The sequence below is a fragment of the Adiantum capillus-veneris genome, chromosome 16 (genome assembly GCF_014529385.1).
Source record: "Adiantum capillus-veneris isolate H3 chromosome 16, ASM1452938v2, whole genome shotgun sequence".
Lineage (NCBI taxonomy): Eukaryota > Viridiplantae > Streptophyta > Polypodiopsida > Polypodiales > Pteridaceae > Adiantum > Adiantum capillus-veneris.
In genome coordinates, this window is record NC_140946.1 from 126,523,466 (window position 1) to 126,547,407 (window position 23,942).

General features: G+C 41.5%; 1 protein-coding gene across 6 annotated transcripts in view; it reads left to right on the forward strand.

Annotated features, from left to right (window-relative positions):
* Positions 1–6,512, forward strand: part of LOC147439831 (serine/threonine-protein kinase SRK2A-like) — a 63,593-nt gene extending 57,081 nt beyond the window's left edge. For 4 of the 6 annotated variants that reach the window (XM_086485573.1, XM_086485571.1, XM_086485574.1 and 1 more), the window contains 3 exons: positions 5,201–5,305; positions 5,392–5,490; positions 5,589–5,986. In XM_086485573.1, the coding sequence (XP_086341699.1) occupies positions 5,201–5,305; positions 5,392–5,490; positions 5,589–5,852 (468 nt within the window). In that variant the 3' untranslated portion in view covers positions 5,853–5,986. The other 2 variants (XR_015184648.1, XM_086485575.1) reach the window with 2 other exon arrangements.
* The last annotated feature ends 17,430 nt before the right edge of the window (positions 6,513–23,942 follow it).

Sequence of the window (23,942 nt, forward strand, 5' to 3'; positions counted from 1 at the left end):
TAATCTACCATGGTATTGTTCTTGTGGTACCAGGGAATTCCCAAGAGAACATCACAACCTTCCAAAGGCATTATGTAAAAGTCCTCATGCCCCAAATACCCCTGACAATGTAACCGAAGTTTGCCAATGACAGGTGTAATGGCTACACGTCCCTGTCGGGTGCCGCTAGAACAGCCTCTGCAAGTGGTCCCATGCGATCGGGAGTGATCTCGAGCGGCGCCGCCAATTTCAGTGAAATGAAGTTGGCCTTGGCTTCTCCATCAAAGAAGATCAGGGCCTCTTGGTCTTTCGCTTTGCCCCAAGCTCGGTAATGTTCTGTACTCTCGTCCGTGGTGTTGAGATCGGTACCCACACAATCTGGAACCAGTCCTGTTTTCATCTTGCCTTTTCTTCCACGTTCCTTAGCTGCTCTCGAACTCTCAGGCCTTTCGTCGTCCTTGTCATTCTGTTCTTTTTGTGCCTTTTTAGGACACTTCGCGGAGATATGTCCATGTTCCCCGCATCCAAATCACTTCCCCTCCCTGATGAAGCGAGCTCTCTCCTGAGGAGTAAGCTTGGGTCGTGCATCCTTCTTTTCTGGGTTGCTCTTTCTCTTTCTACTTTCATTCGCTGAAGTTTGTTCGGCTCGTTGTGTCATGACCTCATCGGTAGGGTAGGTCAAACTGCCAGAGTGGATGGCAAAACCCCGTTTCGCATGACTCATCAACTCCTGAATAGAAGCCGACTTCTGTTCCAAGTAGTGATCTCGGATCTCTGTAGGTAGACCCATGGTAAACCGCTCAATCTGTTCTCTGAACGAAATCTTCTTGAATGAAGAGGCGGGTAGAAAAGACTCCAGAATCTCTCGCAATAAGCGTCCACTGTTTCTCTCTTGGTCATCCGAAGATGGTTCCAAGCAGCTCGTATATCGCGTTCATACTCTTGAGTCAGCCAAGAAGAAATAAAAAGCTTCTTAAATTTCAGCCATTTAACTGGCGTAGTCTTGTTTAAAAGAAGCGTGGACCACCAAGTTTGAGCATTCCCCTTAAAATAAGAGGCAGCTCTCCGAATCTTAGAGTGCTCTGAGTAGCGTCCTCCCGCGAAAGCGATGTCAAACTGCTGTATAAAAGACAAAGCCTTCGAAGCATCTTATATCCCGAAAACGTGTCAAATTTAATTGATTGTCCACCTTCCTTAAACTCTCGGACTTTCTTGCTTTTGTCTTTCAGAAAATCATACTGGTTGGCTTTATAAAAATTCTTCTTGTTTGCATAAAAGTTGCCGTCATCAGAGTCTGAACTGTTTGTAGACGAGTCCTCTATAGAATTGTCAAGGACTTTCTTGCTTTTGTCTTCCAGAAAATCATACTGGTTGGCTTTATAAAAATTCTTCTTGTTTGCGTAAAAGTTGCCGTCATCAGAGTCTGAACTGTCTGTAGACGAGTCCTCTGTAGAATTGTCACCACTGGGCGAGATTTAGACTTGCCTTTTTCTTACCCTTTCCAAAGCGTTGTTGCTTGCTTCGCTTTTTGCCTTTTCTGTCTTCTTCGCTCGAGTTAGAAGAGCTAGAAGAACTGTCAGAAGAAGAAGAAGAAGAAGAAAAACTGGGTACTCCTTCAAATCGAACACGCTTTGTCTGTTTCTTTACCTTATCAAATGCGACTGACGACCCAAATAACCCGGGAAGTTAGTGCCTTTCTTCTGCTTTTTGCCGAGCTTTTTAGCTTTGTTCTGCGTGTCGAAAAGCTGAGCAATCCGTGCATCAACCACCTCTTCTAATTCCTTCTCTGAATATTTCTTGTGAGCAGAAGGTTTCTTGAGAGCGGGTTTCGGGGGTGGTGTTGTGGTTTTCTGCCACTACTCGTGCACTTCCTGAAAAGAAGTCTCGCTCATATATTTTGCAAATTTTGGGTCCTTCGCAAACTTGAGCATCATCTTTGTTGCATCGTTGATCAATTGACGACACTCCATCTCTCGTCGCTCTGCCTGAGTAGGCCGAGGTGGGCCATACTCTCTGCCGGAATCTTCGTTGTGATCCCTTGCCACATCTTCGGATGCAGAGGGAGTTGACTGATCCTTGCGTGAAGCCATAGGTGCAGTGGAAAAAAAAATTGGGATCGGATTTCCCGTAGAAGAGAAATCGGCCGTGCTTTGATACCACTGTAACAGACTTGGACACTCTAAGTCAAGAATCGATTGCTACAGCACCAAATAACCACTTCAAAACAGTTCACACCTCACAATAGATTTACACTGGCCCGACGGAGTTCCGTGCCTAGAGATATTGGCCCCAAAGACTGGCGCCCCTTTCGGTATTTCTTTTTGTATTAATCAGAGTTCAAAGTATAAGAGTGGTTGGGTCTCACTCTCAGACTCTGCGTCCAGATGCTCTGCAGAGTGGGAGCCCAAACCACTTATTTATTTGTTTACAAGGGATGCCAAAAGCAGAGCCCCAAAAGCTTAAAAGCTTGTCCAAAAATAAAGCAGAGAACATTCTCTCACAAGCTCTCTAGAGCTTCCAAAAATAAAGCAAAGAAGCTCTCTCTCTCTCTCTATTTGAAATTGCGTAAAAAAGCAAAAATGCCGTTGGTCAGCCTCCGCAATTTCCGCTGCGTTTTGCGGGCTGCCACGTCAGCAAACATACGGAAATCTGCCACGTCAGCAATCAACAGAGTTAGGGTTAGGTTAGGGCAGAATTAGGGTTTCAGATTTTTAGGATTAGGGTTTTTGTTCTCGGGCGGCCACGTTATCACTTTGTGACACCGACATTAGTGAGTTTCGGGATGGATCTAGATGCGATTACTAAATACGTTTTCAGGAATCATGGTCCTAGATCAGTACGAAATCTATGGACTTGATCGCAATATGGGATTAGTTAATCCCACATCAAAGAGGTCCGGTGCGGACCTAGATGCAATGGCTCAATACGTCGCCAAGAATCATGGTCCTAGACTCTATGTGATATGATGTGACTGTCGTCTTTGTACAAGAGCTGGATTTGTGTCGTCTAGTGCGTCGGTACTTAGAGTCCGTGTCTACTGAATTGGTTTATGGCTTATGTCTGATTTTGCATGTGTAATCGAGGGCGATTACAATTCTTTCAAGAGAGGGGTATGTCACAAACAGATGACGTGTCATGATCACCGGGCAGGCTGTATGGATAGAGGACCCGGAAATCACGTTGACTGCTGACGTTGCAGACCGTACGAATTCCCGGAATTTGCGTTGACTAATGACGTGGCAGTAGTATGGATTTCCGCATAACGCACTGACATGATTGCTGTACGGAATTCCGCAAATTGCGTTGCTTGCTTTTTATGGCAGGATTTTGACCAGATGCTCTTGGGACCACTTGCTTTTGAGTTTAGAAGCTTTTGGGGCATCCCTTGTAAGAATAAATAGACTCAAAGGGCCTTACTCTTTAGAGCATCTGGATGCAGAGTCTGAGAGTAGAGGACCCCTTGGGTGCTGTACTTTGCTCAAGCATTAATATAAAAACAAATACCGAAAGGGGCTCCAGCTTATGGTGCCGATACCTCTGGGCACGGAACTACACCGGGCCGTGTCGACTCAATTGTTAAAGTATGATAAAGTTGTGAAGTATTTTAAAGTGATTCTCTCGTGTGTCGTGTCAGAAATCCGACTTGGGGTGCCCAATTTTGTGACATCAAGTAACTTTGATGTTATTCAAGTTGAAATCCATCATTTAGCACACAGTTCATGCACTAATTGTACCACCAAGGTGTTTGATAAGCACGATCTTCTCCGTTCTCTTGGGAGGATCAATGGTCATGACGTGACTGTGCTCCTTGATAATGGAAGCTCACAGAATTTTTTAGATGCAAAATTGATACAGGAACTCTACTTGCAGACGTAGGCTAGTGACCATGAGTATCGTGTAAAGATGGCTCGAGTTGAAGATACAGATGTATGGAATCAGACGGTTCGTTACTTGGAGCTCGAGCTCGTTGATTACAAAGAGAACCTAGATTTCCATATCATGCGTCTAGACAGAGCAGATGTTATTTTAGGAATTCCATGGTTTTTTGATATACAAGATACATTTTATATAGAGTATGTACATCACTCTCTTGTCTACTGCATATGTAGAGCATATGAGGTATGAGAGACAAACATGAGGCTCTTATCACACAATATCCCACCCACAATAGATCATGGAGTCTAGAGATCAGCGCGAGTTTGGCCGTTTGCTAGTGGAGATACATAGACATAGAGAGACACTATTGGCATCTGTAGCGGCACCATAGGGTGGCAGACTATCCAGCGGACCACTACCCTACCGCCACGCGTCACACAGACACGACGAGAGGTCACCTTATTGCCGAGATGGTTAGAGCTAGGAGAAGTCCCCTGAGCTCTAGCTCCGAGTAATAATCGCATACAAATCCTGGATATCCAGACTCGCTACCAGCAGGAAGTCTAGGAGAGATCTGGTCAAATGCTGCAAACCCAGCCACGATCATATGCAGAGCCCTTACACCATACCCACCAATGTACCAGATCTTACATCCCCAGTTTGATGTAGGATGGGTGCTAGCCAGCTTGATGCACTTCATGAGTATACTTTCCTGCGTTCCCCCCCACCCCCCCCCCCCCCCCAAAAAAAAAAAAACCCCCCACCAAAAAAAAAAACTCCTCCCTTCCATACACCATGTAAATTGTATCCTAGCCTTTCATGTATCCCCCCCTACCACAGTACCACATTTTGTTACTTTTGTACTTGTGTCCTTTTCCAATAGATGGAGGACACACCCCCATATAAATTTGATTTGTCTCATAAGCTGACTTCGCCCTCCAATAGACGTAAAAAGATCTTTCTTTCTTTTCTCAGCGAATTCAATCAACTTGAATTCGAATGGTAATTTGGAAGAGTCTGAATGAAGCAGATTATTTTTATGTCTAGTTATATTTCCTTAATTTCATCATGCATGCTTGCAATGGCCATAAATTCTTTATAAGATTTACTCACCTTGTTGATGTCAATGACTGTAACTTTTATCATTGTAAGTTATAACTTGTGTCAGTCTAAGGAGCTGTCTCTGAAAGTTGCACCCTTTCAAAAGTCCTCTTCTTTTCCTTATTTTCACATAATCTGCAATTCTTGACATTTTGAAGATCGATTGTCTAGCCATAAAGAGAAGTGTTCACCCTCCCTGGAGGCTAGTCTTGAAAGAGAATTGCTTCAACATTTGTGGCTACAGATTGCAGACGTTTGGTCCTGTGGGGTCACCCTTTATGTCATGCTAGTTGGTGCTTACCCCTTTGAAGATCCTCAGGATCCAAAGAACTTCCGGAAAACTATCAGTGTATGGTGCTTTGCCCTTGATCGTTGTTGCCGTTACCTGGTTTGAAAGGTTTTCGCTTTGACTGGCATCATCTTTGATACAAGCAGAGGATTCTGAATGCTCAATATACGATTCCAGATTTTATCCATATATCGACCCCGTGTCGCTATCTTCTTTCAAGAATTTTTGTGGCAAATCCAGCGAAGGTGAATTTTATGTTTCTTTCTTTCTTTCCAATAATCTGATACAGACCAAACATTCTAGCAGATTATGATATAACACAAGCATTCATGGTGTCTGGCAGCGAATAAGCATTGCTGATATAAAGAGTGATCCTTGGTTTTTGAGAAGTTTACGACGAGAGCTTGAGGAGCCATTGCCTGCTGATCATGAGGGGGATGTGAAAGTTGCAGAACAGAGTGTGGAAGATATAATGCGCATAGTGAATGAAGCCAAAGAACCTGGAGCAGGGGCAGCTAACAGTTTTGAGGAGATGCCCATTGATTTGGAAGAAATGGAATTTGATCCTGAAGCTGGGGGCAGTGGGGACTTTGTTTATGCTACATAAGCAGTCTAGTGGAACGGTGGTGAATCATCAATAACTGGAGCGTGTCTCTGCAGAATTATCCTTTGCGGTTAGTGTACTTTGTAAATAATACTAAATATATCCATTCAATATGAGGGGTTACCCAATTCATCGTATACATGCAGCACCTGGCTAGTACTTGCTACAGGCTTTAGATGCGCAATGATAGATAATGAATGGCGTGCACGTTGCTCCTGGCTCATTTTGTAGCGACGAGTGCAACTTCCGCTTCCTCTTGCGGCAGTACCACCATGGCGAAAGAGAGATTATTCGAATCCAGAATTGAGTGAGAGACTGAGAGCTACTTAAAGTGATAAGACAAGCCAAAATGCTGCCTACATTCACCTCTGTTGCATGTGTTCAACTATAGCATCCCAACATTATTGCTTTCTTGCCTGCCTGCAAGGATGTAACAGACCACAGACTCCACATTTGATACTTGCTGGAGGAATAGGTGATTCCACCAGCCACATGCTGAACATGAATGTCGTTGATAACTGTAGGAAATGCAAGTGCCCATTTTGCATTAGCCACAACTTAATTGATGACTGTATGAGTTGGTGGTCCGAGCTCATTTCCACTGGCTTCCTTGACGTCGTGTACACATTAAATTGGCTACTTTATAACTCTCTTGTTGAGTCTCATCCTTGTCACACACCACCATCCTAGGCACATTTTCATTTTGTTCACTCGCAATGTTGGTATAACCTCTGTTAACACCTCCATACAACAAAAGCAAGCCTGTAGTACTGCATCGGTCCCTAAGCATTACTCTTCCATTATCATTGTGTTTCACCCACTTTGTGCACCAATTGATTTCTCATTCTCCATGTGATGTTCTTGACAAAACTTTGAGATGAGTGCACTCCCAAAGCCAACAACTAGACATGTAGCTTTGTATTATGCTTTCGAAAGTGACCCTCTTCGCATTGCCCGGTGAGACATTGCAATAACTGCATTCCAACAGAAGACATTCTACTGCCTAGATAGAAAGCTTCTCAAGAACTTCTTGTGCTTTCAAAAGTACTCTATGTAGTGCTCCTCCGCAAGATGATGTTTTTTCAATAGCCTTACTAACAATTCCATCTCTGCGTTAGCTTGCTTGCATCAATGTCTTATTTAATGCCACCTGATAACACTTGCAATCACCTGCAATTGCATCTAGAGAGATTCCTCCACGCTCTCAAATTTTGTTTGCCTGTGTCAATGTCTTACTTAATGCCACCTGATTGCAAGTTGCAAGCACATGCAATCGCATGTTGCACACATGCCAATCAAAGTTCTGCCAAGCAAATGAGGTCTTCCAATAGCCCTTGATTCTAAATCTCATTATCAATTTGTTTTCCATGCCAACGTCTTGCATCATACCCCATGCCTTTAAAACAAACACATAGGTGAATTGCAATTGAAGAGAATTCTTGGCTCCACATATTGTTGAAAATAGTAGAGCACTTCCTAGCCTACCCATGTTGCACCCCGAGTGATATTTGAGACATGAATCACCTCAAGGACTACTACTTTCCAATTTACACTTCTTCACATCGCTCAATATGAGGTCATCTTTTGATAGACAATTGGTTTCAGGGGGCAAACGAGCACCGATACAAATTTTGGAATGGGCCCTTCAAATTTTAGAGGTGCCTTTTCTTAGATGCCTTTTTAGTGGGTCTGTAGGGTAGCCCTCTTAACAATTCTCTAAGATGAAGGGTGGGCTGCCACACGGTAGCATGAATCTTCTCCCGCATTATAGATACATAGAAACATAGATGATAGCATGTGTAGTTGAGCCCGCCCTCGGAATTCTCACCAATAAACAAATCACCTATATCACATATGTTCAAAGGGTTAAAAAAGCCCCTATTTCTACATCCTATGAGGTAATAAAACAGCGTGTTTTTCTTGAAAAAAACTTACAAGGTTTTTCCCAAAATACAATAAAAAACTGCTTTTGTAAATGTAACTTTGAACATCACACTTTTAGCCATCATTCACCACAAGTGAAATTGCTATTACCTTCCAATGTTTTTTGATTGTCCATAAAAGTTGCACAAAGTTAGAGTAGCTTGTAGATGCTTAGAAAACAAGACAAGTGAAGGGCTTTTGTTGTGTTAAGAACGTTCGAAGGAACTTGACAATGGAGTTGGGAGTGGTTTGATTCGTGACTTGATTGGTTGAAAAAAAAATTGATGCTATAATTAATCACATGACCGATACCTCTTCAATTTCAAACAATCACTAAGAGTAAGCTATTCATTACCATCAAATCTCTCCAAGATGTATGCAACAAGGGTGAAATCAAGCATCATTGCTCTCTCGTTGCCTCTTGATAACATGCACAAATGTCGCAACAACATACCATCCGACAAGCATGCAAACTAAAAGAGGCAGAACAGTGAGGAAGAGATTTTTGAATGTGCTTGAAATAACCCCTATGACTTATGTGATCCGAAATTAAGAGGGGTCAAATATAATTTTAGCCTTAGAGTTTAAGGTCTAATGAATCTCCCCTTAAGAGCTGCATTCCATTGCATTATGAAGGAATAGGAAGAGCTTTCATGCTCTGTAAATTTTTTGCCTTGCCATTGTAAAGACTTGGGAGTGCTTAGAGGATCTCGCTTATGCTTTGTAGCAATAGCAAAGAGGCACCATTTTCTATATACTGATAGCCGTTTTTCGGCTCTTTGTAATTGCCACAGTGAGTTACCTCACCCTACCAAAATCACCCAAACACTGTGGCTATCCCTACCATTTCACTGTACATAGGCGTGCGTGAGTCACGGGACTTTTCCCATATCTTCTTAAAAAACCCTCAATTAGCTAGTCATTGGGCTAGTTGAGCCAAAAAAAAAAATAAAAAAATAAAATAAAAGTATATTATGGCCCATGCGTATGTAAATATTTTTTTGTATATAGGGCCTAAATAAAAGATTTTTTCATAATTATTTTGGTATTTATTTAAATATTTCTACCTACGTGTGTGTTATTTATGCTCTGTACATTGCCTCACCATTACCACAATTTTTTCTTACCATTTTTCATACTCTTTATTTCATATAGAAATATTTTCATGTAAGCTTCTCTTATATTTGGTGTAACTCCTCCCCAACAAAAATCCAAAAAAACTAGTTTTATTTATGTGTATATTTTTTCACTATTGTGATTTTTCCCTTCCTACATCTATTTTGTTTTTTTTCTAAAAAATTAGAACACCAAAAATATTTATTTTTTTATGGTAGCCTCATAATGAGAGAGATTTCTTTTGACCCCTTTATATTTTTTTTCCACTTATATTATTTATATTTGACATGTACATATTTTTTAGACCCTTCAATATTTGATTTTCTTAGTTGTACTATTCACTTATATCATGATCTCAACAATATCTTTAATTATAGACCTACCAAATAAGGTCAAGGGTAGGTGGCATGCATACATGCACTATGGAGGGCTCACTCTTGGAGGTATTCAAAAGAATCATCCAAAGAAGGACCCCACAAGGACCTTGCGCAGTGGAAAAAAACGGTCGGTTTTGTTGAATTTTTAAAGTTCACTTGCTCTCCGAATTTGAAAAGGTGATACAAACAAAAGTTGTAGCTCGTGGGCTGAACTTTTGCCTCAAATTTTTTCATATTTTTTTGAGCTACGAGCTGTGAGCTATGATTTTATTAGTGGACCCCAGTTTTCCCATGCTATGCAGCCACACTCTCTCTTCCACTTTATCATTTTCCTCTTTCACACACACTTCTCCACTCATCATCCCCACCTCTCTCACCACTCCTCTCTGCACCCTACTCACCTTCTCCTCAACCTTGAAGAATAAGAGAAACCATGGTGAACTCATACCTTCCACACACAATTCCATTCCAAAATTGACCACCTAGTCTCATTTTTCCTCCTCCAAATTACCCATATCTATAAAAAAAACCACAAAATTCAGCCTCTTCTCTTAAAAGACAGCATCATGGTGGTTGATTACTCAGCTTCAATTACCTTGTCTCTCAAGGAAGGTCAAGAGTGGAGAAAAAATGTACCGTCAAAGCTAGTGGACCGTCAAAAAGCGTCAAAATTGGCCCTACTCAAGACACTTGGAGCATCAACCTTTTCTTACCTCTTAAGAGTTTTTCTTCCTTATTTGTATCTTACATGGATACTCCCATTGTAAATATCCAATTCCATTTGTAAATTAATACTAACTCTACTAACACTAACCCACTATGAAAAGTACTATCACCTCCATTTCTCTCCTCTCTCTTTCCCCACCAACTTCTTGATAATTCCAAGCAAAAGAAATTAGATAAATTGCTGAAAATCTAACCCAACCATGGTTAGAGGAGTAACCCTAGCCTTCAAAATTGCTATAAAAGGAGGGTGTAGCTAGCACAAAAAAGGGGGAGCCATAAGCAAGAGCACTATGCTATAGCTTGAGAAGCCAAGCTCAACCTCTCTAGATGGAGCTCTTGAGTGGAAGCTCATTGTCTTATGCATGTGCATGTGTTGTAATAGGGGATTAGCAAGGGAACTCTATGCCATTGTAAGAGAGAGAGTGATCATTCAATTGAGAGTAGAAAATCTATCATTTCTCCTACTAGTGTAAGCCCAACATTTGCTGAATCAAGGAGGGTGGATTTGGACTAAGCTTGGATACTTTGTCTCCCTTCCAACGTGAAGTAATGGACAACAATGATGCGTAAGTGTCTTGGTGTTTTTTGTTAAGTTCTTGATAGCTTGTCTCTAGTGTTGTCATCAATTTAGCCATAAATCCCACATACTGTAAGAGGGCGACAGGGTGGAGAGGACTCCCCTGGCCTTAAGACAGTGATTGGGGTGGCTTTTCTTGTGATATGTTGTGGTGAAATTTACGCAAGCTATGTTGAACAAATACTAATCTCACTTTGATTTGTCATGACAGATTTGTAAGAAGGTATTAATGCAACAAGCACCCCCTCCCCCTTTCTCTCTCTTTCTTAAATATATAGTTGTGTTTGCTTGATCATTGCCGATACGTTTCAAAGCAGCCCGAGCACCATCTCCCTCTCTCTCTCTCTCTCTCTCTCTCTCTCTCTCTCTCCCCCTCGTGTTTTAGTGTGTGAGAGTGTTCCATTGGTGTTAGGGTTAGTGTAAATTCCTTGCTTGTTTGTGGGTTGCTCTAACGATTCTCCTCTTTTGCGTCCTAGTTCGCTCTTAAACTAGGTGGTGCCCCTTGTGTAGTTGGGATTTGGCTGGGGGTTTGTTGTTTTGGTTTGTGTTGTGTTGTGCCCCAGCCCCATTGAGCAGCACGGGAGCCTTGAAGGGTGTCTAGAGGTTGCTCTTCTTGTTGCCCGCCCCGGACCGCCTCAAATTGGTGCCCCCACTGAGGAACGGTTTGTGTATTTTTGTGTAGAATCAACCTTTAGCATAGTCAAGTAGTTTGAATGAATCATGAAAATTTGTATGATCCCTTCATTCCCATTGCAAGGCAAAAGGTACACATAATTGTTAGTACGAAGTTGCAATTTCAATGTGTCATTCGTAGAATTTTAGGTCCTCTTAGGTTGGCCGAGATAAACGCTTCAGTAAATCCTTTTATTTTGCCTCTCATTAGGTACGACCTTAGTTTGGACATCTATATTTTTGTTTTGTTTTAAGCATTAGGTCATGCATAGACCATGGATAATGGCCCAGGAATAGAGGTTTTCCCCTTCCATTTCACTCCACACATTAGAATAAACATTGCAATTAGTAGGAAAATCCATTTTCAACAACGTATGGTATTCATGTTTGGTGCCCAAAGAGTAGGAGAAATTCTCGCATCACCAAACCCTGTCATCCTACCTCTTATTGATTATCATAGGTCGTTTCATGTGAATATCTTTATTTTGATGTAGAATAGATTGCAAGCTAGAAAACATTATTGTGTAAATCTTTTTAAGAAAGAAAAACAAAAACGGGTGTCACTTTGAAATCAATTCAATGGAAAGCCAACGCCAAATGTCTGGGTATTCTCTTTTCTTTGGAGAGCCTGGAGAGGATGCAGAATTATTTTTAGCGAATTTCAAGATGTCTTGCCGTATCAAGAGGATAATAACTGATCAAGAACGTGTAGAAATGTTTGAGGTGGTCCTTAGGAAAGATGCTAGCATTTGGTTTGACTCTTTGCCTGAGGAAGTTAAGGGGAATTACACAGAAGTTTTGAATCGTTTCAAGAAATACTTCTTTGATCCCCAAAACACTCAAAAATTATGGCAAGACATTGTTTCTCATAAGCAAAAAGACTTAGATGACTACTACTTGTACAAGCAAGAGTTTCTACGTCTTTGGGCTCTATGGATACGAAATGTTGCTAACCCTGGTGATGGTGCAGAATTTCTAAAGAAGGAGAGGTTCATAGCCGGACTCTTTCCTGACCTTAAGGTAAAAGTTGAGGCGGGTGCACCTGCTACCTTTGATGCAGCTGAAACTAGGGCTGCTGAGAAATATAGGAAACTCAAGTGCTTAAGGGGAGAGGTTCCAATAGAAGGTCTTAGACCCAAAGGTAAGTCACAAGCATCAACATCGATAGAGCTTCCTGAGGTAACGACGGAAGTAATTGAGAAGTTAAACGAATCTTTAAGCAGCCTGTCAATTCACCTTGCACAAGCTGTAGGTCCAAAGGGACAAGCAAAGAAGTCTGAAGAGCGAGATCCACGACCTAGGAGAGTCTTGCAATGTTGGAATTGCGGAGAGTCTGGACATGGGATGTATAATTGTCCTTGGCCCCGTGGAGAGCCAGGGAGACCTAACATGAATTACCCAGTGATGAATGCAGGAGAAGGAGCTGGTCAACAACCAAGGCTTCTACAAAGGCCAAATGGACCAAGACCACCTCCACAAGGGGTAGAAGGAGTTCCACCTTTTCCAGATCCAAATGTGCATGTGGTAGAGGTGACAAACTCAAATGAGGTTGACATGGAAGCAAATGGCATTAAGCGTGGCCGAGGAAAAGGTAAAGAGAAAGAGGGTGTCCCATCACAGAGTGACCATGGACAAGGCAAGAAGGCAAAGGAGACCAAGGAAGCTAAGAGGACTCGATGTCGTATCAATCTCCAAGACTTCCCTCTTGGACATGGTATGGCTCCATACAACCTGTTGGAAGACATGCGAGGTAAGGGTCCTGATATCTCATGGCCTCAGTTTCTTGCATTATGCCCACAAGTTAGGAGGGATTTAGCAAAGACAGTTAGCACTAGGAGAAAGGTAAAAGAGAGTTTTCCTGTTGTAAAAATTGCACATGCTGAAATGAACGAGGATATTACACCTGTGCTAGATTGTTACATAAAAAGAAGATTGGTTAGGAAAGGTCTAGTGGATGGGGGTGCACAAATTTGCATCATGACAGAAGGGCTCATGCAAAGACTAGGCATGCACATCCATGAGACACCTGAAATCAAAGTGAAAATGGCAAACAATAGCAAGGCTAGGTGCGTAGGCATTTGTAAAAATGTTTTTGTGGAGGCCTTTGGCATTAAGAAGGCAGTGGATTTTTATGTTATGTCGACCAAGGGAAGTGGTTATCCATTTATCCTAGGAAGACCATGGCTAATGAAAATGCGAGCTTTGCAGGATTGGGAGAGTGGGAAATTAATTTGCAGGAATGACAATCATAAGAAGGTTGTCTTTGACATGAAGGAGCAACGCCAAGAGGAGCTCCATGAAGAATCATCTCAAAGTGAGACGGAAGAAGGTTGGACCGATAGCACTTCAGAAGAAGAAAGTAGCAGCAGCATTACTGAAGAGGAGTCTTCCATCGAAGTCATGGGGGTAAGGTTTAAGCCAAGCAACCAAGAGACCTCTTGTCAAGGCTTGGAGGAGGTAGGTCCTCAAGAGAACGAAGGTGTTCAAGATGAAGGGATGCTGGAAGGTATGCTATCAACAACACTTACAAAGGATGAAAGAGAGGAGTTCAAATGTGTGCTAAGGAAGTTTCCTAGGCTTTTTGCTAAAGACTACACCGATGTGCGTGGAGTAGATGCTGTTCAACACAAAATTGAGTTGAAGCCAGAGGCCACGCCTAAGGCTCAGAAGCTACGAAGGCTAGGAGTCATCAAGGAGCAGGCTTTACTCAAGGAGGTAAGAAAGCTTCTAGCAGCAGGTTTCATTTATCCAGTGGAGAATTCAAAGTGGGTCTCTCCCGTTGTTGTCACTCCTAAGAAAAACAGAAAGTGGAGGGTGTGTGTGGATTACCGTCCACTCAATGAGGCAACAAAAAGAGATCACTTTCCCCTCCCATTTCAGGATGAGATACTAAATGAGGTAGCTGGTCATGAGAAGTACACTGTGTGTGATGGCTATTCAGGCTACTTTCAAATAGGTATCGCATTGGAAGATCAATTGAAAACAACCTTTATCACTCCTTGGGGTTGTTATGCTTTTAGAGTCATGCCATTTGGTCTGACAAATGCTCCTGCAACATTCCAACGTTTCATGAACATGGTGTTTCAAGCATTCTTTGGAAAGTCAATTAGGGTGTTCATTGATGATTTCTGCATTTATAGCTCAAAATCATTGCATCTACAAAGGGTAGAAGAAGGTTTAAAGAAGCTTTATGACATGGGAGGTCAACTCAACCCCGACAAGTTCCACATAGGTGAGGATGAAGTGATCTTGCTCGGTCACAAGGTTTCCTATAAAGGCATTGAGGTGGATCCTTCAAAGGCAAAGGCTCTTATTGAGCTCCCATCACCGAAGAGTCTTAAGGAGGTCATCTCTTTCATTCAGAAGGTGAAGTATATGTCACGCTTCATTCACTTAGCCTCGGAGTTGCTTCATCCTTTGCAAAAGTTAACACAACAAGTAGAATTTGCATGGTCTGATGAGATTGAAGAGTATTTTTGTAACATTAAAGTCATTTTGTCAGAGCTACCAACACTCATGCCTCCTTGTTGGGAGTACACATTCTTTGTTAGCTCTAGTGTTGGAAGGGAAACAATTGGTGCTGTGTTGCTACAACAAGATCCCCACAGTACAAGGATGCAACCCATCTACTTTGCTAGTAGGGTCATGAATGCTTTGGAGAGAGGCTACACGGAGGCAGAACTCATGATGCTTTCTCTCATGTTTGCGATAAGGAAGTTTAGATCCTACTTGCTCCCAAAACCTTTTGTAATTCTCACCGCAGAGAATTTGTTCCCTTGGGTGTCATCTCAAATGAATCTTAGTACTAGGATCTCAAAGTGGATTATGGAGTTGCAAGAGTTTCAATACTCTTTCAAGGTAGAAGATAGTGTGCGTGCACAATTGGCAGGGATTCTCACTTATAGGGTACATGAGAAAGAAATTAAGGTGCCTCAAGTAAAGACCCTACCATTGCCACCACCAAAAAGTATTCCCAATGCTTTTACCTTATTCTTTGATGGAGCTTTTCGACGAGCCACAGGGAAAGCAGGGGGAGGGCTAGTGTTGCTCAACCCAAGTGGAGAGGTGGTCATGAAAGAGAAGTTCAATCTACCAAGTTCAGCTAGCAACAATGAAGCAGAATACGACACACTAATTCATGGTTTGAAGATGTGCATTGGCCAAGGGATACAACGCCTCATGGTAAAGGGAGATGCACTTCTCATTGTTAAACAGATTTTAGGCATTTGGGCATGCAAGAATGAAAGCTTACGGACAAAAGTTCATGCCATTCGTAGATTGTTTAATCAATTTGAAGAAGTGCAACTATATCATATTCCTAGGAAACAGAATGAAGATGCCGATTTACTTGCACAGCAAGTAGTTACATGTGTTGAGAAAGAAGTGCAGGTCATCATGGTGGCAGCAACTGTCAAGCAACCGAGATACCAGGGATTGGAGTCATTGACTCCCATTATTAGCTACATTTTGGAGGGCGAGTTTCCACAAGACTTCACGAAGGCTCAGAAGAGGAGACTCATGAAGAAGGCAAGCGCATATCTCTTCCTAGAAGGCTCCCTCTATCAAAGAGGGAGGGATCAAGTATGCAGAAGAGTACCAACTATTGAGGAAATTCCAGCCATTCTAAAAGGTTTGCATGAAGAAGCATGTGGTGGTCATTTTGCCCAAGAATTAACTGTGAAGAAGATTTTGCTTGCGGGGTATGTTTGGCCAAGTCTGCATGTGGATGTCCAACATTGGTGTAAAAGTTATCACAATTGTTACGTAAATGGGAATAGAAGATTGGTTTATGGTCCAAGGCAAATCGTGCTTGCAAATGGACCCTTTGAAAAGTGGGGCATTGATGCTATGGGTCCTCTGCCTAGGACAAAAAATGGTAAACTCTACATTCTAGTGGCTGTAGACTATATGACAAGGTGGGTGGAAGCACAAAGTGTGGCAAAGGTAAATGAGAAGACAGTGAGCAAATTCGTCTACACTCACATTTGTTGTAGATTTGGCACACCTTTGGAGATTGTTTCTGATAATGGTCCAGGGTTTAGAAAGGGATTGCTCACAGAAGTCTGTGAAGAACTTCACATTCTACATCGTCACAGTACACCCTACTATCCCCAATCAAATGGTTTGGTAGAAAAAGCTAATGGTGTCATTGCAGGCATCATTAGAAAGATGGTGAAAAACAAGACAAAGTTGTGGGATGACTTCTTGGATGGTGCCTTGTGGGCATATCGAACCACATATAGGGAAGCCACGGAGTTCACACCATTTCACTTGGTCTATGGTCAAGAGGCTTTGCAGCCTATCGAGCTCAACATTCCAACAATGCGACTTCATGGCAAAGGAGCACAAGATGATTAAGAGGTATGGATGGATCGACTGCTTACCTTAGCTGAGCTTGAGTGGAAAAGAGAAGCAGCATACGAGTGCTATAAGAGGAAAGCCACACAGACAAAGAAGAAGCTTGACAAGAAACTGAAGGACAAAGGCATCAATGAAGGAGATCTTGTGCTAAGGTATGACAATCGACTCGATAATCGTTTTGATGCCAAATTTGAAACAAGATGGCAAGGGCCATACATAGTCAAGAAGGCTCTCAATTCAAGTTACTGTCAGCTTATGGACTTGAATGGTAAAGAGCACTCCAGGAAAGTAAACGGGTATCGCTTGAAGCACTATTTGAGTCGCCTTCTACCAAAGGATCTACCAAAGATCTGTCAAAAGGCCACTGTCTCATGTAAGTATTGTTACATGAAGCATGAGTGTAACTCTAGCCAAAATTCTGAGGGGCCAAACAATAAAGATCTCGTCAAGGACTCTGAAGCACTCTCTTTGGAAAAGATGCTCTATGATGGTACATGAATATACCATCATCCAGGGGGAGGGCTAATGATAGCCGTTTTTCGGCTCTTTGTAATTGCCACAGTGAGTTACCTCACCCTATCAAAATCACTCAAACACTGTGGCTATCCCTACCATTTCACTGTATATAGGCGTGCGTGAGTCACGGGAGTTTTCCCATATCTTCTTAAAAAACCCTCAATTAGCTAGTCATTGGGCTAGTTGAGCCAAAAAAAATAAATAAAAATAAAAAATAAAAGTATATTATGGCCCATGCATATGTAAATATTTCTTTGTATATAGGGCCTAAATAAAAGATTTTTTCATAATTATTTTGGTATTTATTTAAATATTTCTACCTAGGTGTGTGTTATTTATGCTCTGTACATTGCCTCACCATTACCACAATTTTTTCTTACCATTTTTCATACTCTTTATTCCATATAGAAATATTTTCATGTAAGCTTCTCTTATATTTGGTGTAACTCCACCCCAACAAAAATCCAAAAAAACTAGTTTTATTTATGTGTATATTTTTTCACTATTGTGATTTTTCCCTTCCTACATCTATTTTGTTTTTTTTCTAAAAAATTAGAACACCAAAAATATTTATCTTTTTATGGTAGCCTCATAATGAGAGAGATTTCTTTTGACCCCTTTATATTTTTTTTCCACTTATATTATTTATATTTGACATGTACATATTTTTTAAACCCCTCAATATTTGATTTTCTTAGTTGTACTATTCACTTATATCATGATCTCAACAATATCTTCAATTATAGACCTACCAAATAAGGTCAAGGGTAGGTGGCATGCATACATGCACTATGGAGGGCTCACTCTTGGAGGTATTCAAAAGAATCATCCAAAGAAGGACCCCACAAGGACCTTGTGCAGTGGAAAAAAACGGTCGGTTTTGCTGAAATTTTTAAAGTTCACTTGCTCTCCGAATTTGAAAAGGTGATACAAACAAAAGTTGTAGCTCGTGGGCTGAACTTTTGCCTCAAATATTTTCATATTTTTTTGAGCTACGAGCTGTGAGCTATGATTTTATTAGTGGACCCCAGTTTTCCCATGCTATGCAGCCACACTCTCTCTTCCACTTTATCATTTTCCTCTTTCACACACACTTCTCCACTCATCATCCCTACCTCTCTCACCACTCCTCTCTGCACCCTACTCACCTTCTCCTCAACCTTGAAGAATAAGAGAAACCATGGTGAACTCATACCTCTCACACACAATTCCATTCCAAAATTGACCACCTAATCTCATTTTTCCTCCTCCAAATTACCCATATCTATAAAAAAAACCACAAAATTCAGCCTCTTCTCTTAAAAGACAGCATCATGGTGGTTGATTACTCAGCTTCAATTACCTTGTCTCTCAAGGAAGGTCAAGAGTGGAGAAAAAATGTACCGTCAAAGCTAGTGGACCGTCAAAAAGCGTCAAAATTGGCCCTACTCAAGACACTTGGAGCATCAACCTTGTAAGAAATCCACCTTTTCTTACCTCTTAAGAGTTTTTCTTCCTTATTTGTATCCTACATGGATACTCCCATTGTAAATATCCAATTCCATTTGTAAATTAATACTAACTCTACTAACACTAACCCACTATGAAAAGTCCTATCACCTCCATTCTCTCCTCTCTCTTTCCCCACCAACTTCTTGATAATTCCAAGCAAAAGAAATTAGATAAATTGCTGAAAATCTAACCCAACCATGGTTAGAGGAGTAACCCTAGCCTTCAAAATTGCTATAAAAGGAGGGTGTAGCTAGCACAAAAAAGGGGGAGCCATAAGCAAGAGCACTATGCTATAGCTTGAGAAGCCAAGCTCAACCTCTCTAGAAGGAGCTCTTGAGTGGAAGCTCATTGTCTTATGCATGTGCATGTGTTGTAATAGGGGATTAGCAAGGGAACTCTATGCCATTGTAAGAGAGAGAGTGATCATTCAATTGAGAGTAGGAAATCTATCATTTCTCCTACTAGTGTAAGCCCAACATTTGCTGAATCAAGGAGGGTGGATTTGGACTAAGCTTGGATACTTTGTCTCCCTTCCAACATGAAGTAATGGACAACAATGATGCGTAAGTGTCTTGGTGTTTTTTGTTAAGTTCTTGATAGCTTGTCTCTTGTGTTGTCATCAATTTAGCCATAAATCCCACATACTGTAAGAGGGCGACAGGGTGGAGAGGACTCCCCTGGCCTTAAGACAGTGATTGGGGTGGCTTTTCTTGTGATATGTTGTGGTGAAATTTACGCAAGCTATGTTGAACAAATACTAATCTCACTTTGATTTGTCATGACAGATTTGTAAGAAGGTATTAATGCAACAAGCACCCCCTCCCCCTTTCTCTCTCTTTCTTAAATATATAGTTGTGTTTGCTTGATCATTGCCGATACGTTTCAAAGCAGCCCGAGCACCATCTCTCTCTCTCTCTCTCTCTCTCTCCCTCCCTCTCTCCCTCGTGTTTTAGTGTGTGAGAGTGTTCCATTGGTGTTAGGGTTAGTGTAAATTCCTTGCTTGTTTGTGGGTTGCTCTAACGATTCTCCTCTTTTGCGTCCTAGTTCGCTCTTAAACTAGGTGGTGCCCCTTGTGTAGTTGGGATTTGGCTGGGGGTTTGTTGTTTTGGTTTGTGTTGTGTTGTGCCCCAGCCCCATTGAGCAGCACGGGAGCCTTGAAGGGTGTCTAGAGGTTGCTCTTCTTGTTGCTCGCCCCGGACCGCCTCAATACTGTTACCATATACATGTGGTAGTGATGTGTGTGAATACACTTAGGACCGCTGGGGCATTTTTTCCCTCACTAGGAGGTTTTTTTTCGCGTGCATTGTATGTACGCCCATCACTCTAGGGCTATCTTATCTTTCCATTGCACACTAAGTAATACACTCTTTGTTGTGGGCCTTAAGCTTCCTTCGTCTTCTCCAAGCTGTGTGTCTCCTTGCAATCCTAATTCCAACAATTGATATCAGAGCAGGTTGCGTTCTCTCGAGCTTAGTCGCCAGTAGCTCCAGCACATGCTTACTCACTTTCTCCGATTTCTGTGAGCTTTGGTGAGCGTCAGCATGTTGACAAATACTTTGGGAAAGCTCGTATACCTAAGTCTGCTCATTTTGATTCGGGCTCATTTTGGCCTTCGTTTCCAATGCTGGCAGTGCTGCACATGCGATTTTGTCAGTTTGTGCATAAATTTTGTCAATCTTTTATAGCCCTCTACTGGTTGTGCTATATAGCACATGTTGGTCCTGCTTTGTTTTTCCTCTTTTTGGGCAATTTTCACATCAGGTTCAGGCATTCGCCATGGCTGACAACAACACATATGTGTTCAAGATGTTTGCTGCTGAGGATAGATTGGATGGGGACAATTACCCTATGTGCGCTTACATGATGCAGCATGTCCTTGTGTTAAAGGCGTCTGGAATAATGTGCAGGAATTGATGTACGTCCTGGTTCTGAGGATGTAGGCGATGTTGAGGATGTTGTAGGTGTTGGTGACAGTGTTGCTGCTGCCAGAGCTGTTTTGCCTATGGCTGAGGAAGCTCGTTGGGATGTAAGAGATGCGTAGGCTCATGCATTGATTAGCACACTATTACTCCTCATATGAGAGAGAGAGAGAGAGAGAGAGAGAGAGAGAGAGAGAGAGAGAGAGAGAGAGAGAGAGAGAGAGAGAGAGAGAGAGAGAGAGAGAGAGAGAGAAATCAAGCATCGGCACGTACAACGACATGGAGAAGGACGAACGATGGCGCGGTGCCTTCTTCTTCTCTACGTGCACACGGAGTCCCTCGACGGTAGCACTGTAGGAGGTGAGTGACACACCGGCCTATAGACGTAGAGCTTGTTTGCATGTGTTAGGTTGTGTGCTTGTAGCCCTGCGGCTCGCTCAAGGCGTATAGAAAATCCTTAGAAGTAGAAATTTTTAGCGCCGCTATCGAGGAAATGCTCTGCGCCAAGCTCCACCTGTAGCCTGCATACTACATTGCTGAGGTTAATATTTCCTTTTTTTTACAAAGAAAGGTTGGGAAGGTTGTGTTTGTGTGGTTGTTTTTGCAGATCTGGAAGTAAATCTAGTGAAGCTGGCACTGTCTTTTTTAATTTTCTGTCAAAATTGTTTTTGCTTTAGATTTGTGTGCTTAGGTATTGTATTTCTACAAATCTAAATTTTTGTTGCATTTGTGTAAATCTGCATTTTTGTAATTCTAAAATTCCGCAATCTTTGAATCAAATAATAAAACTGAAAAAGAAAAAGGAAAAAAAGCAAAAAAACTAAAACGTACAAACAGTTTTTGGTTTGAAAAAAAAAAAAGACTATGGCTAGCCCTTGAGCGTTTGAAAAAGAAAAGACCCAGGAGTTCTTTGTAAAGCTACCAGGAGATATCAAAATTTCAATTGTTGACAAGATAGTTACATCATTTTTACCTTTTGGTGCTTGCAATTTGCCTTCATGTTACAGCCTGTATGAAAGGAAAGTGTTGGTACAATACTTATGACAAAAGGAAAGAATCAATGCATGAGTGAGTGAGGGCAAGGGTTCAATGTACCACAACATTCATATGGCATAAGGTTTAGATTAAGGAGAGAATTCTTAGCAAGGGGAAGGAAGGAATTGAACTGCAAGGACCTGAACACAGGCTACAGGAGACCCCACCTGCAAACCAGCAAGGCCAACAAACAACTCCTATCATAGCGGACCCACTTTCGGGACTATTGGTCAATGTATTACTAACCTAGACACTCTTAGGGACAAGAAGACAATTGTAGTTTGTACTATCAGGGGCACCTAACTTATCTTTCAATCCAAATATCTTTCTTGTGTAGTCTTTGTGTAGTTCCTCGTAGCCCCTTTGCAGATTCTGTGTAGTTTGTTGTAGAATGAGTCGCAGTTCAATTCATGCAATTACAGTTTGCTACTGCAGACAATTTTCATTTTCTGAAAGCATGCATTTTATGCAGTACACAATTTTATGCAGCCTTTTGAAGGTTATTTTAGTATGCAATGAAACATGTGAATGTACGTGAATGTATTTCAGATTAGTATGAAGATGAGTTTGATGATTACCTCAGTGATGATGATTCTCCATGGTGTTTTCAAAAACTTGTTACTATTTCCAACCCAAAACAACTCCAAGTTGTCAGATTTTAGTTACCAACAGTTTTTCAGGCATCTATAGTTTCAAAGCTTGAATTTGATTTTTCAGCACTGAAGTTTTTCAACCTGATTTTGATGTTCTTGAATATGAGATTAAAGCTCTAGATATACAAAGCATTGAAGAGAAGGTGTTGGTTCAAGAAGGAGATATTGTTCAAAGCAAGGGAGAAGGAATGGAAAAGATGATGGAGGAAGCCAGGAGAAGCACATGGGCCAAAGGAGCCAAGAGGACTGCCAGCTATCCCCAAACCTCACCTCAAAAACACTCATCTCTTTGCAAGAGGAGAAGGAAAATTACCAAAAAGAAGAATTGGTGATGGAGAAGAAGGGAATTTAAGTGCGGGTGAGCCAGAGAAGCCACCAATATCCCATGCAAACCCAAGTACCAACCTTGGACATCAATCTTAAAAAGGTTGAAATTGAGGCAAACATCAAATTTTGGTGTAAGGAAGTGAAAGAGGTGAAGATAGATAAAGACATAATTGGTGGTGATGATGAGGATGATGTGATGAATCAGCTTTTAATGTAACTTGATGAGAAGGAGTAGTCCACAAGTGACAGTCCAAAAGGTGTTTGTGTTGATGGAGAAGTGTTTTTTGGAGTTTTGAAGACTGAAATCCATTTTCCACTAGCGGATATGAGTTATTCAGGTTGCAAAGACAAGGATCTTGAATTTCAAGTCTCCTAATTACAAGTTTTGATACTGAAGGTTCTTGATTTATAGAGTTTCGGAATTCAGGTTCCTGATCCACAGATTACTCATCTACAAAGGAGTTATGAACATTTGATACCATTACATTTGATAGGAATGTCATGGAAATGGCCTATGAACTTTGAGGATAGCGGAATTAAGAGAATTAGAGATAGCATTTTTGTGAGACTACTTTGACAACATAGAGGGTGAACTTATTTAACGATAGAAACTTAACCATAATACTTAATTAACTTGGCATGAACAATAATTTTTCAAAAGAGAGTTTAGAGAACTTGACAATAGTTGAGGACCGAATTTATGTGGAGCCGGTCTCCCCTCCAATAGGTTTTGTATTATAGATTCTCCCATCAAGAGAGGCTTGGTACAATACAATCTTTGTGTTCCTTGTGACTTAGGTGATGCAATGAAGATGGAAATCTTCATGCTTCGCAAGCATAACATAGACTTTGTAAAAAGCATTAACCATCTCCAACATCAGTCCTAAGGCCTCAAACACCTTCAAAGGTGGAGAGAGCTAGTAGGGAATGAGGTTAGGGAAGAGGAAGAAGAAACATTCATAGGAGAAAGAAATAGTTCCTCACTTATCATCACTCTTCTTTCTTAGCATACATAATAGCATAGTAATGAAGATGGAGAAGATGGCAAGCTTAAGCATTGGAACATGGCTCTTGGTTGGATTTGCATTCCATAGCCAAGAGTGTTGCTGTAGGCTCTCAACTTCTCTACAAGCTTGGAGAAGAAGATGGAGCTCTTGCACTTTGCAACTCACACAATGAGTGTGTGTGTGTGTGTGTGTGTGTGTGTGTGTGGTGGGAGAGTATACCCCCAAGCTAGCCCCCTCCTTGCTTTGGTCGACCCCCTTTTCTAGCACTAGCTTGCACTTGATTGGACCTCCTCAAGCCTGCTAGCCAATCACATGCTTAGTGCATATCAAGCAACAAGGGTAGGCTTGGGACAAGTGTCCCCCTTTACCCTTTGAAAAAGAGAACCTGATAAA